The 17,029-nt window shown below is 38.3% G+C and overlaps 2 protein-coding genes across 2 annotated transcripts; one reads left to right on the top strand and one right to left on the bottom strand.

Annotated features, from left to right (window-relative positions):
- Positions 1 to 546: 546 nt before the first annotated feature.
- Positions 547 to 7,783, bottom strand: LOC149005248 (3-hydroxyisobutyryl-CoA hydrolase-like protein 5). Its single transcript, XM_089168230.1, has 16 exons — positions 7,626 to 7,783; positions 7,338 to 7,407; positions 7,113 to 7,196; positions 6,861 to 6,929; positions 6,642 to 6,705; positions 6,399 to 6,472; positions 6,233 to 6,316; positions 5,997 to 6,081; positions 5,675 to 5,760; positions 4,332 to 4,453; positions 4,180 to 4,240; positions 2,213 to 2,311; positions 1,975 to 2,076; positions 1,817 to 1,858; positions 1,630 to 1,736; positions 547 to 1,532 (listed from the first exon to the last, which is right to left on the bottom strand). Exons 2-16 carry the CDS (start codon positions 7,368 to 7,370, stop codon positions 1,469 to 1,471), a joined length of 1,176 nt encoding a protein of 391 aa, XP_089024356.1. The 5' UTR covers positions 7,371 to 7,407; positions 7,626 to 7,783; the 3' UTR covers positions 547 to 1,468.
- A 136-nt stretch (positions 7,784 to 7,919) lies between these two features.
- Positions 7,920 to 9,065, top strand: LOC149005247 (uncharacterized). The gene is made up of 5 exons (XM_089135823.1): positions 7,920 to 7,937; positions 8,043 to 8,126; positions 8,242 to 8,383; positions 8,434 to 8,602; positions 8,684 to 9,065. The coding sequence occupies exons 1-5, from the start codon at positions 7,920 to 7,922 to the stop codon at positions 9,063 to 9,065; spliced, it is 795 nt and encodes a 264-aa protein (XP_088991949.1).
- The last annotated feature ends 7,964 nt before the right edge of the window (positions 9,066 to 17,029 follow it).

Here is a 17,029-nt window from a genome sequence, read left to right as displayed (position 1 = left end):
CCCACAGACGGCACCAAATGATGCGTCCAAAATCTGCTCAGCCCTTAGATCTCCTTGTGATGACCTGCAAAACGAAAGCGTCAGATGTGGCCTGACCGCTGGGGTCGGGAGTCCACCTCCGAAGGCTAAGTCAGTTGATGAACTTAATCACAAACGGCTCTGTTAGACGCATAGGGCTAAGGAATGAAAAACTGGGAAAGTGATCTAGATCGTAAGCCTCTAATAGTTTACGTCTACCAGTGTGTATATGGATCTGAGTCCTTCTCACCTCGTAGGGTTTATATAGAGTGTACATTCGAATCTTCTTCGTTGGATGCATTTGAGCCTTCTTCGGATAGTCATTGGATCCTAACAGTTAGATCCGTTGAGCGATAGACTTCTACTAGTTTGAACTAGTAGAGGACTCCTGAGATAACCCCACGGTTATTCAATCTAGTAGAGGACTCCTGAGATAACCCCACGGTTATTCAATGATTATCCCTTCAATAATGATAAGTGACAACCGCCAAGTTGTGTCTGCCATCATTAGGGTAATTAACCTAATCCATAAGTCGGATTAGGGCGTGCCTCTTGCCGATTTAGTTTTCTTCCTCAGCAAGCTATCTTCTTGACTCGGCTCTCTCGGAAGCGAGTCAATTCCCTCCGCCTCGACCGGGATCGAGGGTCAAACCGAGTACGAACCAGGTTCGATCATATTTCCTCCGTATCAGTGTCTATTGTGGTTTGTTTGTTGAATACTTGATCCATTATTGTTGTGTTTATTGCTTTAATTTACACTAGCATATTTTTTGGCCTCCCATCATTACTGTGTATTGGTCAAGCAAATCAACAAACAAAGCTCCCACATGCCCCAACCTGAATTTATACTCCTTTCAGATTCCGCATTTCTGCAAAACATGACCAGGACCTTTCCTGGGTTCAAAGAATTGCACCCACTCACTTCGATTCGTGGTTCTGTGGTAGGTGTGCCTACCTAAAAGAATCATAAAAGAAATTGAATAGATGATGTGGGATAACTTTTCATACCACTCATGCAAATCATGCATCGATTTTTTTTTTTTTTTTTCATTTGGTTTCATGAATCTTTTTTAGAGGCTGAGTTCGTTCTTCCATCACAGCAGCTTCGAAAGAGGGTGGTTTTTTCGTAATTCCCTCCCGAGAATCTCTAGTTTATGGTTCACGATCTCCCTTGCCATAAGACACTTCTGGTAGGAGATCATAGATTGGAAATCATATTGGCAGCTTCTGTTGTTGATCCTTCTGAAGCAAGAAAACATTTTAGTTCCTGTTTGATGAATTTCTTTTCACGAATTCCCCTTAATAAACAAAACCTGGCAGTTCCATTGCTATTACAAGGCATGAAACAAGAAGAATCTTAATACAGAGGAAAGACATGCATGCAAATCACCATGCATTGCAATATGTACTGAACTACAATATAAGAAACTTATGACTGTTGGGGATTTAATTATTTGGGTAAACCTGATGCCTTTAAGTTTGGATACACTGTATTCTCATACTTCCCATCCCACCTGAAATCAGTCAAGGACAACAGCAAGAGATTAATGCATGGAGCAAACAAAGCAAGCACAAGGCAAGAAATGGAGCCTTCTACCCAGACTTACTGACCTGCATTCTTCGTTAGCTGGGATCTGGAGCTCAAGCTCTTCTTTAAATGGCTGAAAGACGATCTCCAATTTCTCATTATCCACCTCACTAAGGGTTGGTGGGTCCCACTACAACAGCTTGTAAGTTAGACACAAGCACACACTCAGATACACAGATAGAAAGGAAGGGGGGGGGGGTTGGGATGTACCTTTGGGTGATTATCTTTGTCAACAGTTAGAGCTCTGATACCCTTTTCAAAACAGACAAAAGATAGCCAAGTCAGTCATTGCAAGACAATATGCAATGCCAGAAAAAATGATTATTGGCAATTTTTTCATTCTGATATGTGATATGTCCAGTAATTACCTCATAGACATCACCAGAGATTTTGGCTCTCAATATGTTGACAGTGAGTCGGAATTCGCGCTTCAGACATTCAGAGAGAGTTTGCTTCCTTCCCTCTCGAATCTGAATAGAATGAAAGAAATGTACTGAAAAAATGGATGCTGGAAATTGCAGAAAACTAACAAAGAAATACAATGTAGAGATCTAGATACCATGTGTTTCACATCAAGAAAATCACAATTCCCAAAGTTTAACTTACTGATCTGAACGTTATCTTCAGTCCTATAGGAGAAGATCTTTTCAATCCCTTCAGCATTGGACCTATCCATTCATTTCCCTCAATGCTTCCCGCACTTTCCTGAACGAAAAAGGATACATCTCAGTCGATGAAAACAACATCCTTCAGTAAGGGTAACAGTACACTATTCCAAACACAAATTCCAACATAAATAGCAATGGCCAAGTTTCCCCTCTGAAGATTAGATAGAAAAGGTCAATCACTTTCTTGTACATGATTCTCAAAGATTGCCAGCAAATCTGCCATGCATTTTGAACCACATTCTCATGTTGCAACAGTCATCTTTACTTATAGTATGTTTAACAGTTTGAAGGTAGTTTCACACTCGGTGATCTGGGAAGGTTGATACCCTACTGGGTTCAAAAACCTTCACCATATCCTGACAAGTAACCATTATTCCATCTTTCCTAAACAGTCCTAATGTCATCAAGGACTGGTATTATGATGGTGGAACAGTCCTAATGTCATCAAGGACAATTCATGTATTCCACTCCAAAATATCTAATCAATGGATTGTCTGTATAGCATGTACTTTTGGAATAGACAAGATAAATTCTCTGGCTTTGATTGATTAATATTTTTTATGGAAGCACATTCTTCATTCCCGAAGAGGGATTACGAGGGTTATCACAGTTTCTACCTGAATGCAACACAACCTGACCCATGATTAGGGAGGTCATAATGCTAGTATGCTCAGTAAGAAACAAAAACAACAGATAGGAAGGAATATAGGATGCAATAAAATAGCATAAACAGGTTTGTTTAGTGAAAATAAGTATCCAGTGAGGTTTTTTTACATGCTGAGCCTTTGGTACAATAGGTGCCACCTTTATGCACTAGAACAAAAGTAGAACTTAGGAGTAAAAGATTATAGTTGAAGTTGGAGTCCTAGTTCAAATGAGTGTCTTTTGGCCAATTAAGTAGTTGATTTGATTACAAGTTAGTTTAGCTATTTCTAGTCATGTTAGGGGTCATATTTTGGGAGTTTTTCACATTGACTCTACTGATCCAGTCATAGACACAAAATTAAGGCTTTGCTAGTTTCTGGTTCTATTGATAACAGAGCCTACTCATGTGGGATGCAAAAACATTACTCAGTGGATGATAAGTGTTACCTCTATGGATTCAAATCCTGCAATCAGGTCATAATCCAAAACCTTCAAAACCCCGCAAGTACCTCTTCTTCTTCTTCCTCTTTTTTCTTTTTTTCTTTCTTTCTTTTTTTTTTTAATTAATCTCTCTCCGTTATTTCTGTTCTGCTTTCATAATATTCTCCTTTTAGTTCATCTTCTTAAAGACCATCCTCTGAAATTCTGTTTCCAGTTCTAGAATAAGTAGTGTTTTGAGATTTTCCATTATTTTTCAAGTCCTATTTTTATACTCATAGTAGGAACTCTCTTTGTTCAATAACCTCTGTATAAAGGTTTATAACTTTGAATTCCTCCAATTGATTTCTGCTTTTTTACTCTATTTCAGTATCCTACTCCAAAATGTAAATTTGGAAACTTTGAATCTGGCACTTTTTTTGTCTCACATTTAAAATATTCCTGTTCCTGTTAAATTAGTATTTTAACCTGAATATTAGCTACCATCAGACCAGTTTGACTGCAATTTCTGAAATTGCTTTTTGCTGGTTTCATTACTCTGGCTTTTGTTGAGGTTTCTCAAGCTTAAACTCCAAAAACTAAGAAAACACATTAATAAATAACCAAGAGAGTAAGTGAAGGTCATCTTTCAGAGTAACCGACCCTGCCAGTGAATTCTGAATCTGAAACTAAGCCCAAATAGGCCTCACAACAACCATCCCATCACCATCCTTAGTTCCCTAATCCCCAATAAAAAGCGGGGGGGGGGGGGGGGGGTATGTTCTCTACACATCTGCTAGACAAGAGAAACATGGTTGAGAAAAATGAGAACAGAAAGCTCACAAATGATTTTATAATTTCCTCCGGGGACTCCTTACAGAAGCACTTGTCAATTATTGACAGCCTGGAGAATAAAACACAAAACCGTGAATTCTAGTGATACTGACATGCTCCTAAAGCAGTGAAGAAACATTTCATCAGTTCAGTATCAATACTTGTGTAGGACACTATCTTTATCAGGTTGAACATCAACCGAGAATTCTTCAATAACTGATCTAACAGAATCCTTGTTGCCAGAGTTTAAGCTTATCAAACGCTTCTCAAGATCTGGCAATTTCTGGCACCACAAAAATTCCATGATACGTAAGCAATTAAATTTCCATACATAGAGGAAGGATAGAACAATAGATGAAGTGGACACAAAATACTGACAACAATATCTGAAATGCATAGAATTTATATCTCCAACAAGAAATGTCTTCATAAGGCTCTATCCGATTCAACATAAATAGGTGAACGCAGTGCCAAAGGTTGCTGCACAAGCAGTCCCCCCCCCCCCCCGCACAAGGGGGGGGGTGTGGCGCAATCCTTTGCAGCCTTAACTCAAGCAATATTTGCTGAGAATCTGTTTTGATGCCTTGATCTCAGGCTACAACTGTGGCTATTTCAATATAAATGCAGGGACAAAATTAGGAAATATTTTTCATCCCCAGCATTACTTCTGCTTTTATTTATTTTTCACTTTTAGCTGTAGGAACCAACCAAAACCAGTCCTTCAATAGTTTTGCTCTCTGTTGAACCATGGATCAACCCAATGACTCACCATGTAGTTACTCAAAACAACTGAAAGACAGTCTGAAGTTCAGAACATTGATTTACCAGTAATATAAACCAGTTTTACCTTGGCAACCAGTCATCCAGATTGGCCAGATTGTTGCCTTCAAAAAGGAAAGGCACACCTCGAACCAAAAACTCCTTATTGGTCATATAAGGAGTGGTTACAGGGTCGAATTTCTTGTGCCTACCAAGTTTCAGATTTTCTTTTTTGGGATAACGAGTACCCATTAGACATTAATCTAAAGAAGCCAAACATTTTTTTCCCTCTTTGATTGGTTAGATAGAAATACACTGAATTAATAAATTAGTATAAGTCTGCTGTAAACAAGTAATCAAGTATTCAGACCATAATGCCCCAAGAACCTGTTTCCTGATTACATTAGATTATATTAAGTTCATGTTGACGTTTAAAACGTGATGATGATTCATATTCCATGCACCAACTCACTCAAATATTATGAGATATCAAGTTTTTTTTTCAGTGCCTTTCCAATAAATCACCCTCTCCCCATCAGAAAAAAGAAAGAGGAAGATCCTAGCATAATGGTGACTCCTAGAAATTTCATAGTACGTAAGTTCTAAAATTTGAGATGCCTTCCCTATATCTATGATTTCAATGATGGAAAATAAAAAGTTATCTCTGAAAAGATAAATCTTACATCCATCTAAGAGTACATTTCCAATATCTAAAGCAACTAGAAAAGGACAAGGGAGCACTTACCTCAGAAGGGACACAGTGGGTTGCCAGACCAAGTGCTATTAATTCCTTCCCGTTCAGCCTAGAACCTGTCAAGGCCAGGAAATCCCCTGTAGAGTTGAACTTGATTTATCAGATGCAGGCAGAAGAACATGAAAATGCATTCTGTTATTAAGTATTTCTGCAACATTCATCCCAAAAGGAAAAAAATGCTTCTGCAGGAAAAATTCAGCCTCATGTTGCTGTTATGTTAAATTATTTCCAATTAGGAATAAACATAAAAACATCTCTTTCACAAATCATAATTTACTGATTACGTTATTTTCCTCACAAATTAGAACCTTACCCAAATAGCCAGGGAGCCGTGGAAGAATATAGGTGAAGCTGCAGTCTGTGTGAAACCCAATACTAGCTTCAGGCATGGCAAAAACCTTGAGAGCAAAAAGAAATTCATCAAATCAATAGTTTAAAAATGTCTCCCCAAGTAACAGGAACACATTTAAAGGTAAGACTTCTAGTATTCTCGAACTCAACTAAGATGAAATGTAACTGCCATTATCTCAACCAGACTGAAATACATACAGTTTTTTCGGTGACAACTGAGAATTTCATTGGAACCATTAGAGATGCACCTCCACCCATGCATATTCCATTGACAAGAGCCACCTAGCAAAAAAAAGATATCTAGCTTTTAATTAGGGTTCTCCAACTTTGACTCTGTTGTCATACACCAATAAAGGCCCAATACCTGGGTTTTCTTATAGGTGTGATGGTGATAACAGAGCCAATACATTCTATATGCCACCTCTAGGCAGGAATCCTCTGCAAAAAGACAAATGATTAGCTAGTATCATCATTCATTAGAAATGACTAAAACAGCCAAGAACATTGTTCAGATAATATATTCAACCAAAAAGAATAAGTACAGATGGGAAATCGCAACAATCACCATGACAGCAAGGACAGTAAACATTTGAAGTGGTCTATTTACCTATATTTCTTCCGTCATAGAACATTTTCAAATCCCCACCAGCAGAAAAAGCACGTCCAGCTCCCTAAACAAGAATCATGAACAACACGAGAAAATATGAGATAAGAGCAAGTAAGCCGTGGAATCCATGCTACCAATTTGAGAAGAAAGAACTAGAAGTCACTTCAAATTTCAATAATTCAAGAGAGATTTCAGACTTAGTTAAGTAATAATATTAACCTTGACTAGGATAAGTTCTGCATCATCATCAGCCTCCCATTTCTCTAGATACTTAGCTAGTAGATAAACCTAGGAACAATGTAGGGAATTGGTCACTAAAAGATCCGTAGGTTGTGCCACTTTAGGAAATAGCAGAAAATCATAACAAGAGCTTCTCTATTTTAAGGAGCCTGCGTTCTACAAGTGTGATACAAAAGCAAAATGATGAAAAGGATGAAAAGGAAGAAGAAGTTGGTGTATTAATTGGTATACCACATCAGATGAGATAACATTCAATTGACGAGGTCGATTCAAGGTGATCAATCTCACATGGTTTATTTCTTCTGCAAGAACAACCTGAAGGTACAGCAACTAAATGATCTGAAAAGCTTTCACTGCAGAACTATCGAGTATTGACAAAAAAGACAAAAAAGACAAAAGTACACAAAAAGCAAGGAAATTGCATGAAATTTTTCATAGAGACAACATATAAAGCACCTGTTCTTCTGGATTCACCGGACCTTGTGCCATTGAAACAAGTACACAACTCTAAACGAAAGAATCAGAACTGCAAAACAAATTGAAAGCACTATAACCAAATTAAAAGAAAACCCATGTGGGAGAGAGGATAGTTGTATATAAACTTCATCATTCAATAGAAAATTCACAGAATAAACACAATTTGGGAACATAATCACTTCTTATTCCTAGTAAAAGAATAACCCCAAAAAACATAACAAAATAGAAGCAAACATAAATACATAGGTGAGGTCAGAGGAAACTCACAGAAGCAAACCAAGCAATAATGGATCCTTTGCCTTATAAGAGACCAGGAATACGGAAGCAGTGTTTATAAATTGAAAATGATCAAGGCCACTAGCGAAGTTTTTGAACAAACTAGGAAAAATGAGGAAGTTCGGCTGTCACGTTTTTCAGCGACCTCTCTTGATCTCTGTCTCGTTCTTTAAATCTAACTTTACAGTGCCTACCTACCACCACGAGGCCACCACTTACCAACATTAATGACATTGACGTTTACCAAAAAAAAAAATGACATTGACTATTGAAGAATGGTTAGCAATGGCAAACTGTTCAATGGTTTGTGTTAAGGATACACACTCAGCTGTAGTTAGTTGTTTACCATAATTAGTTACCTACAGTTACTGTTACATTGTATAACATCTATAAATACTCTATGTACAGTACTTCTATACATTAATTGAAATACATCTACTTACTAACATGGTATCAGGTTTTATTTCGGGCATTTGCCCTAACTTTTTCTGGGTTAGCTTCCGCCATTAGAGCTGTTATGGCTGCTGATCTATCTTCTTCAAATCTCAGATTCTGCGTGATGGCTGCTACTCTTCATGCATGATATCTCAGATTCTTCTGCTTTTAGCAAGCTTTCTTCTCTGGTGCTGTGATGGCTGCTACTCTTCCTTCTTATCTTGTCTCCATCAACGTTGCTGCTGCCTTACCTCTCAAACTTTCTTCTTCGAATTTCCCTACTGGAAGGCGCAGTTCACTCCGTTACTGCGTGGGTATGATCTTTTTTGTTATTTGGATGGTTCTATACCAAGACCTACATCAGATTCTTCCCTTGTTTCTGAAGATGGGGCTTCCTCTGTTTCATCTATGGTTCTTTGGGATCGCCAAGATCAGTTGATCTTGAGTTGGCTCGCTTCAGTCTCTAAAAGAATACTTCCACATATTGTTGCAGCAACAACCTCTCACGAAGCTTGGGTGAAGCTCCATCGCGTGTTTGCATTTGGCTCAAGAAGTCGAATCTTGGAGCTTAAGAATCAATTATTTCAGATATAGAGGGGTTCTATGTCTATCAGTGATTATTTGGTTGAAATTCTTGGAATTACTAATACTCTTGTTGTTGCTCGTGCGCCGATTTCAGATGAGGATCTTGTGTTGATTACTCTGCAAGGCCTTGGAGAACAGTATCAAGATTTTGGAACCTATGTTTTACTTCGTGCTGAACCTGTCTCTTTTGATAATCTTCAGGGGTTACTTCTTGCTCAAGAAGTTCGGATGAGAGCTTCTATTTCTGCCTCTGTGAATCCCATCCTTAGTGCTAATATTGCTATTCAAAATACTATTGGTTCGTCACGAGCTCCGCAAGATTCTTATCGTGGTCATTTTGGTAATCGAAGGTCATGGAATCGAAGGTATTTTGGAGGTAGAGGTGGCTACAATTCTGGTAATGGTTCTTGAAACCGAAACCTAGCTGTTAATTCAATGAATCATATGGGTAATGGTTCTGCAAGTATGTCTGGTCAGTTCTCTTCTACACCTCCTTTTATGAATGAACCGAGAGTAATCTATCAATTGTGTCACACTGAGGGTCATGTCTGTGCTCAATGCCCTCAGAGATTTAATCATGCATATGTGGGTAAGATTGTGTGCTCGTCTGTTATGTCTTCTTCTAAGTCTTCTTCAAATTCTTTTTGGATCCTGGATTCAGGCTCTAATTGCCATATTATTGCAGACTTAGCTCATTTTGCCTTTCAAGAACCGTATACAGGGTCTCAAAATGTGGTAGTAGGTAATGGAAATGCCTTAGCTATTTCCCACATTGGCTTGTTATATGTTCATCATGGTGCTTCTATGTTCAAGATGTCTGAGGCTCTTCTAGTGCCTAATATCAAATACAATCTGCTGTCTATTTCTAAGTTCTCTGAAGAAGATGGTGTTTACTTTGTCTTTTATTCCCACTACTTTGTTGTTAAGGATCAGCAGAGTCATCAGGTTGTGTTGCGAGGCAAGCTTTTTAATGGGCTTTATGGGGTTTCTTTCTTGGTTCATGGTGGTGATGTCAGTTCTACTCTCAAGAGTACTTCTACAAGTTCTAGTAGTAACAAAAGTTTTTCTTTCTGCTACTGCTGTTGACTGGCATAGAAGACTTGGACATCCAGCATCTTCAAGGACTATTGACATACTTAGAACTGTTGGAGTTAAGAGTTCTGTTGTGCTTCCTTTTTGTGATGCTTGTAATTGTTCTAAAAGTCATTGTTTGCCTTTTCAAATTTCAGACTATTAGTCGTGGACCTTTGGATATTGTTCATAGTGACTTGTGGGGTCCAGCCCCTTTTGTTAGTTTTGATGGCTTTCGTTACTATGTAGTGTTTGTTGATGAGTTTATAGAGTATACATGGATATATCCTTTGAAATACAAATCTGATGTACTAGCTGTTTTTCAAAGATTTAAGGTCATGGTTGAGAATTACTTCAAGGTAAAGCTATGTTCTCTTCAAACTGATGGTGGGACAGAGTTTCAAAGTTTGATTAAAGTTTCTAGCTGCTAATGGAATTTCTCATAGGATTTCATGTCCATATACTCCCTCTCAAAATGGTATAGCTGAGAGGAAGCATAGACACATAGTTGAGTCTGGTTTGACATTACTATTTCAAGCTACTCTTCCTCAAGTTTTCTGGACTGTGGCCTATCAAACTGCTGTTTACTTATTCAATCAAATTCCCCTCTCAACTTTGGATCATAAAACACCATTAGAGGCTCTATTTGGTTTCAAACCTGATTATGGGTTGTTAAAAGTGTTTGGGTGCTTATGCTATCCTTGGTTACGGCCTTATGCATGTTCTAAACTACATCCTCGCTCTATGCCTTGTGTCTTTATTGGGTACCCATCAGCTTACAAAGGTTACATGTGTTATGACCCAGCTACACATAAAACTTTTATTTCACGACATGTTGTTTTTGTTGAAAATACATTCCCATACAGCACGATGCAGCATTCAACTTCTTCAATGTCTACTGAACAATGGCTGCCAGCAGCAGAGCTTCTTTCTATAAACAGTAGTTTACCAATTTCTGGATTTGCTGAAAAACTAGCTATATGTGGTGAAGCTTCTCTTCCTATGGACAATAATTTACAAATTGCTGGGATTTCTACAAAATCAGCCACATGTGGTGAAGCTTCTCTTGTGTCTCCTTGTAACACTTCCCCTGTTTTAAATACAGCTGCTGTAAGAACTGATTTGGTTCCTAGTAACCAGGCTGTAACTTCTTTTAATGAGAATATCCCCATCCCCCTGTGTGTTGGGTGTTTGGGTGAGCTGGGTACTTATGGGCCTAAAGACTCAAGCACTTTAGACAGTGGGCCTTCAAATTGTTTTGCTAAAGAAATGGGTACTTTAGACAATAGGCCTCCTACTTGTTTTACCAGAGAAGTGGGCACTTCTGTTAATGGGCCTTCATCTTTCTTTCCTAGTTCAGAGGATATATTATTCACTACTGTTGTGCCTCTGTCTTTACCAACAGCAGGTTCATCTTCCGACTTGGATAACACATTACCCTCACATCACATGACTACTCGCTCTAAAACAGGGACTTTATAACCAAAATCACTCCTTAATCTTTTGGTTTCTAAAGTCGAGGAAGATGTTCCCACTACATATCTTCAAGCAGCGAAATCTGCTCATTGGCGTCATGCAATGCAAGAGGAGTTTAATGCCTTGGTTCACAATGGTACATGGGTTTTAATTCCTTCATTACCTAATCAAAATGTTATTGGGTGTAAATGGGTTTTTCGAGTCAAAAGAAAACCCGATGGTTCTATAGATCGTTATAAAGCAAGATTAGTTGCGAAAGGTTTTCATCGACAGCCAAGCTATGATTTTGGTGATACTTATAGTCCTGTTGTAAAGCATACAACTATTCGGATTATTCTTTCTATTGCTATCTCCAATCATTGGCTTATTCGGCAACTTGATGTTTTGAATGCCTTTTTACACAGGAATCTACATGAGACTATTTTTATGGCACAGCCAGCTGGATTTGTACGGCTTATCCTACACATATTTGTCAGTTAAAGAAATCTCTATATGGTCTTAAACAAGCTCCTTGTGCGTGGTTTACGAAACTTACTACATTTAATTAGTTCACAAGGATTTGTTGGGTCACGTACTGATACTTCCTTATACTTCTACAAATCTGCGGATGTGACTATTTATTTTTTCATCTATGTAGATGATATTTGTTGGTTACCCGCAATAGTCTCCAAGCGATTTCATCTCTTATTAAATCCTTGACCACTGTTTTTGCTATTAAGGATCTTGGCAATTTGCATTATTTTCTTGGTATTGAAGCATGTCTTACACCTGAGTGTTTGTTACTTTCTCAGCACAAGTATGTTACTGATCTTCTAGTACATACTAAGATGAATGAAGCTAAATCAGTTGCAACTCCAATTGCTTCAGGCCCTTTGTTATCTATCACGGATGGGACTCTTTTAGAGGATGGAACTGAGTATCATCATACTATTGGAGCTTTGCATTATTTGGCTAATACTAGACTTGATATAACCTTTGCTGTAAATCATGTTTCTCAGTTTATGCACTCTCCCACTGATCTACATTGGGGCGCTGTCAAGTGGATCCTTCGCTATCTTAGGGGAACTTCTACCCAGGGTTTATATTTTTCCTCGACCTCATCCATGATTCTGGTCGAGTATTTTGATGCAGATTGGGCTGGTTGTCCTGATGATCGCCGCTCTACAACTGGTTTTTGTGTTTTCCTTGGTCATCATCTTATTTCTTGGGGTTCTTGTAAGCAACGTACTGTTTCTTGTTCATCTACTGAAGCTGAGTATCGTGCTCTTGCTGCTATTGCTGCTGAGATGCTTTGGATTCGCTCTCTATTTCAAGAGTTTGATCTATTTCTTCCTACGGCTCCTATTATTTGGTGTGACAATATTGGGGCTACTTACATGATTGCCAACCCCATTTTTCATGCTCGTACGAAGCATGTTGAAATTGACTTTCATTTTGTCCGGGATCTTGTGGCCACGTGACAGTTTTCTGTACGCTTTGTCTCAGTTGATCAGTTGACTGATTTACTTACTAAGGGTTTACCTCATCCAAGATTTTTCTCGATTCGGGACAAGCTTACGATCATGGATCCGTTGCGCTTGAGGGGGCGTGTTAAGGATACACACTCAGTTGTAGTTAGTTGTTTACCATAGTTAGTTACCTATAGTTACTTTTACATTGTATAACATCTATAAATACTCTATGTACAATACTTCTATACATTAATTGAAATACATCTACTTACTAATAGTTTGATTGAAACTTTCTTCGTGGAACAATGGATTTCCTGCACAGGTTCCGATAGATTCCCTGAAACAAGAATCTTAGTGCACTGACCCGGATTGAATTACAACGTGTTCTAGGACCATCAATCTTCTTTTCCGTGGACTGAACCATTTAATTTATATCCATTTAATCCTTTTCTGGGTTATAAAATTCAAATACAATTTCTTGAAGATAAAAGAGTGTTTTTTTTTTTTTTGGGTAAAGAGTGTTGTTTTAAAACTAGGAAAGATAATTGGGTTGTTGTAGTTGCTGATCAGCTGGTTGAAATTAAATGAGGAAAATTTCACGGACATTCCAACGTATCTACTAAAAAGTAGGGACATCCCACAACTTTGTAAAATTGGCAAATGTTACATTTTATGTTAGAACTGTTAAGTGTAAATATGAAAAGACCTATTTATCCGGTTCATTTTATTTATTTATTTATTTTGTAAGAAGTTAAAAACTCCATTCAATGAACTTGAAAGAAGTACAAAAACACACCAAAAAGAAAGAAATACGAAAAGATAGATGCATGAAAAGATAGATGCATGAAAACATAAAGTTCAATCTGAACCAAGGAGAGAAAATTGACCAAATTGTCATACATGCAATAGACAGAGTCATCTAGGCTAAGGGATGGGTCAAGCCTAATATACCCTTAGAATAAATGTTTAAACAACCACAACAATTAAGCTCAAGAGATATGAAATACGTATCCTCTCCATCACAAGTGCCGAAATAGGTAATGTCACATCCCCTCAGCCGATACTCTAACTGCGATACCCGGAGGTGTGATTCCACAATTCTCACGGGAAAGTCTAAGGAAACCAAATAACCACATAACGCAATAACACAATCATGAGCAAGGAATAATCAACGTTCACAGTTATTAATCAATCAAAGGAAATAATCTTGAAATATCATTAGAGTATAATCAGAGAAAATAACTATAGAGTGTAGTGGAAAATAACTCTATAGGTCCAAATGCGTGAGAGTAGATCAAAACTAAAGTAAGTCTAAAGCTATTACATAAAAAATAAACTAAGAACATAAAGAAAACTTGTTCTAATCATACAACTCTTTCAACTCAAATAAAGTATGGTCATATTTGTAGACGCTTGAAATCACAACTGGTCACACCCATTCCAAGATATGACTAATCCTGGTTGGCTTCGTAATCACACAAGGCACATCCACCGTTATTTTCGTAACAGCTAACACCTTGCATAGTGTACCGGTCACTCGTTGTGGCTTCGATGTCTTGACTTTCGAAGTCATCGGTACCTGCAACAAAATCTAAAAACATATCCCCCGAAGGGTGAGCTCAAAAGAACTCAGCAAGTAGTTCAATTCACAAGAAACAACTACAAGCAGTTCAAAGCAAATATGATGCAATGATATAAGACAATAAATGCAATATGCTTCTAACTCTAAGTATGTTGATCTCTATTGGCAAACACGCATTAAGAAACAACACCATACTCCTCTGGGTAGGTCTCAAATCACTCTCCCTCACGGCTTTGATGCACGTCTTTTGGGTTCTCCGATGATAATTGGGTCCTACATCCATTTCAGACATTCCATGGCTGGGGTTTACGTCAACACTATCGCTCACCACCATTGGTCTGAGTACTTACACATGTCAGGGTCAATATATAGCCCAATGCAAGTCATCTACTGAGTCACATCTATTCAGAGTCGGATATCTCCCTTCTTTGGACTAAACAGTCCGTTCCGGTATGATAGCCTCCCTTCCATGTCTATGCAGTCCGTTCCGATATCTCCCTCCCTAGAGTCATCGTCTACCACGTAGACTCTCAACCCTATTGGTCATCCACATATAATAAACGGGAAGCTCTCGTGTCCTCTCTCAGGTTGGTTACCAGTCTTGAGCACCCATGAGACCAAGTTCATTATTTGCAACCCTACCAATGAATGGCCCCCACAATGTGAATTACGTCCTCTCATGGCTCTGATGCACGTCTTTTGAGATTTCTCATTGCTGCCACGAGTCACTCGGTCTCAATTCTCCTTCCAATAGGGTCAGATATGACAGGGTTTTCCCTAGGCAAACTCATTTAGACAAATCCTAGGTATGTCAACCGATAATCAGGAAAAGTGCCAAAGAGCACCATAGGAAAATGTCCCATACCACCTCCACTGATGTCTAATGACAAAAACGACAAAAGAGCATTCCCCATTCCCCAATCGTAACTTAGGCAATCACATCATATCATGATTTCATAGATATCATAGTTCAACTCACAATCACATCATTCATAATCAATAACAGTAGGTAAATCATATCATGAGTAGACTACTGTAATTATGGAAGTAAGACATTATAGAAAAAGTACAACTACAATAACTAACACATGCATATAAGTCCTAGCATATCAAAGCATGTATTTGTGCATATAGTGAGTGAATTTACTCACCTTATATCCAACTTCGCTGTCACATCCACCCAGCCGCCTATCTGCCATACTCGAGTGTGTGGTCCACAGCCTTGAAGATCAGTATCAAGGAAACCAACCTCCCACATTTACAATAATATATTTAAGAACAACACTAAATCAATGTTATCTATATTAACTTAGAGATCAAGACAACATTCAAAAGAGTAACAATATAATCAAAGTGCGAAAAAATGATACCAATATAATAAATCAAATGTAGAGTGTAGTGGAAAAATCACTCCACAATCACAGTGAAAAAGTAGCTCGAAGGTATAAAGAAAGATTACAACCAATTTCCAAAATAAAAGGAATAGAAAAGAAGTAATCAAAACTAAACTAGTGTCTCTTAAAGCCTATAGAGAACACTTCTAAAAGTATAAGACTTAGAATCCAAATAACGCATAACTAGTACATGGGTACGACTAATCTTGATACGATACTCCTTCACCCTGGAATTCCTCACCGTCATAATCATCGTAGCCAACACCTTGGGTGTAGTATGTGTCATCTGCTTGTGCTTCATTGTACTGCCTTTCATGTTCATCAGTACCTGCAGGATAGTCTAACAAAGATGTTTGCAAAAAGGAGTGAGTTCAAAAGAACTCAGCAAGGCAATTTATTCCACAACAACATAATAAAGCACGATAGCAGAACATAGCAGATGCAATATGATATGAAACAGACAATGCATGTATGATTCTAACTCTATGTATGTTGGTCTCTATTGGCAGACATGCTTCAAGTCATAGCACCATACTTCTCTAGGAATGTGAAATCCAGCCCTAACCTTGACCCGAAAACTCTGTTGTTTGTAGGTTTGAAGACCCGAAGTGAAGGAAAAAGTCAACTATGGGCCATCTCAGTGGAAGACATGGTGTTTGACCTAGAACCCATAGAAGTTGATGATGGTGTTCCATACTTGGAAGCTTTGGCAGAGTTAGATTTGAAACTGCACCTTGATGAAGAAGAGTCTAGTTGATGGACCTAAAGCCTAGTTGGACATGAATTGAAGGCATTCCTCTATGCTAGGTAAGTCATATGTTGAGTTGGGAGAAGCCCATTGGATTTGGAAGAGGTTTGGGCCTTGAAGTCTCTATTTTGGTCTGTTGTCATGCTTGGTCGACTGGGCCAGCCGACCAGCCAATCGACCAACAGGGACAAAATCTTTGAAGATCCTCTGTTTAGGTCTTTTGGTGCTCTCTATAATAGAACTTCGAGTTTCTTATCCTCTTTTGTTTCTAAAACCCCTAGAGAACATGGAGAACCTCTCTCAAAGCCTCTCTTGGTGTTGAAGAAGATCTGCTTGCAAGTTCACAAGTTCTTCATCGATTGTTCATCAATCAAGGTTAGTAATCTTACTTGCTATTGAATTCACTCTTGCCATGATCTAATCTCTGTACTATGTGTCACACCCCACCCATCGGTCTCGGTTACCCGCCCGACAACCCGTGGGTGCGATCTGTCACAAGATCCAAGGTTTTAGTCTATCAACAATATTTAAGACAAATAAAGATAATCAAGAGCAAAGATTATTCAATAACTGAATTAAATGAATTACAGGAGTCCAAAATACTCCAATGTCAATAATAAAGGAAAGAAATAATGAATAAAATGGATAAAGGT

The sequence above is a fragment of the Hakea prostrata genome, chromosome 9 (assembly GCF_041222555.1).
Source record: "Hakea prostrata isolate BN-2017 chromosome 9, UWA_Hpros_2, whole genome shotgun sequence".
Taxonomy (NCBI): Eukaryota; Viridiplantae; Streptophyta; class Magnoliopsida; order Proteales; family Proteaceae; genus Hakea; species Hakea prostrata.
The sequence above is the reverse complement of the archived record's forward strand: the minus strand, read 5'-3'. Positions and strand labels throughout refer to the sequence as shown.

What these genes read in the sequence shown, in the direction of transcription:
- LOC149005248 (XM_089168230.1), bottom strand. Translation starts at nt 7,370, where the DNA reads ATGGCACAAGGTCCGGTGAATCCAGAAGAACAG. An exon ending in ACAAAGATAATCACCCAAAG is followed by an intron (nt 1,737 to 1,816) that starts GTACATCCCAAC and finishes AAGCTGTTGTAG; the next exon opens with TGGGACCCACCAACCCTTAG. An exon ending in CCAGCTAACGAAGAATGCAG is followed by an intron (nt 1,533 to 1,629) that starts GTCAGTAAGTCT and finishes GACTGATTTCAG; the next exon opens with GTGGGATGGGAAGTATGAGA.
- LOC149005247 (XM_089135823.1), top strand. An exon ending in TTCACTCCGTTACTGCGTGG is followed by an intron (nt 8,384 to 8,433) that starts GTATGATCTTTT and finishes GACCTACATCAG; the next exon opens with ATTCTTCCCTTGTTTCTGAA. An exon ending in TGGGTGAAGCTCCATCGCGT is followed by an intron (nt 8,603 to 8,683) that starts GTTTGCATTTGG and finishes TATGTCTATCAG; the next exon opens with TGATTATTTGGTTGAAATTC.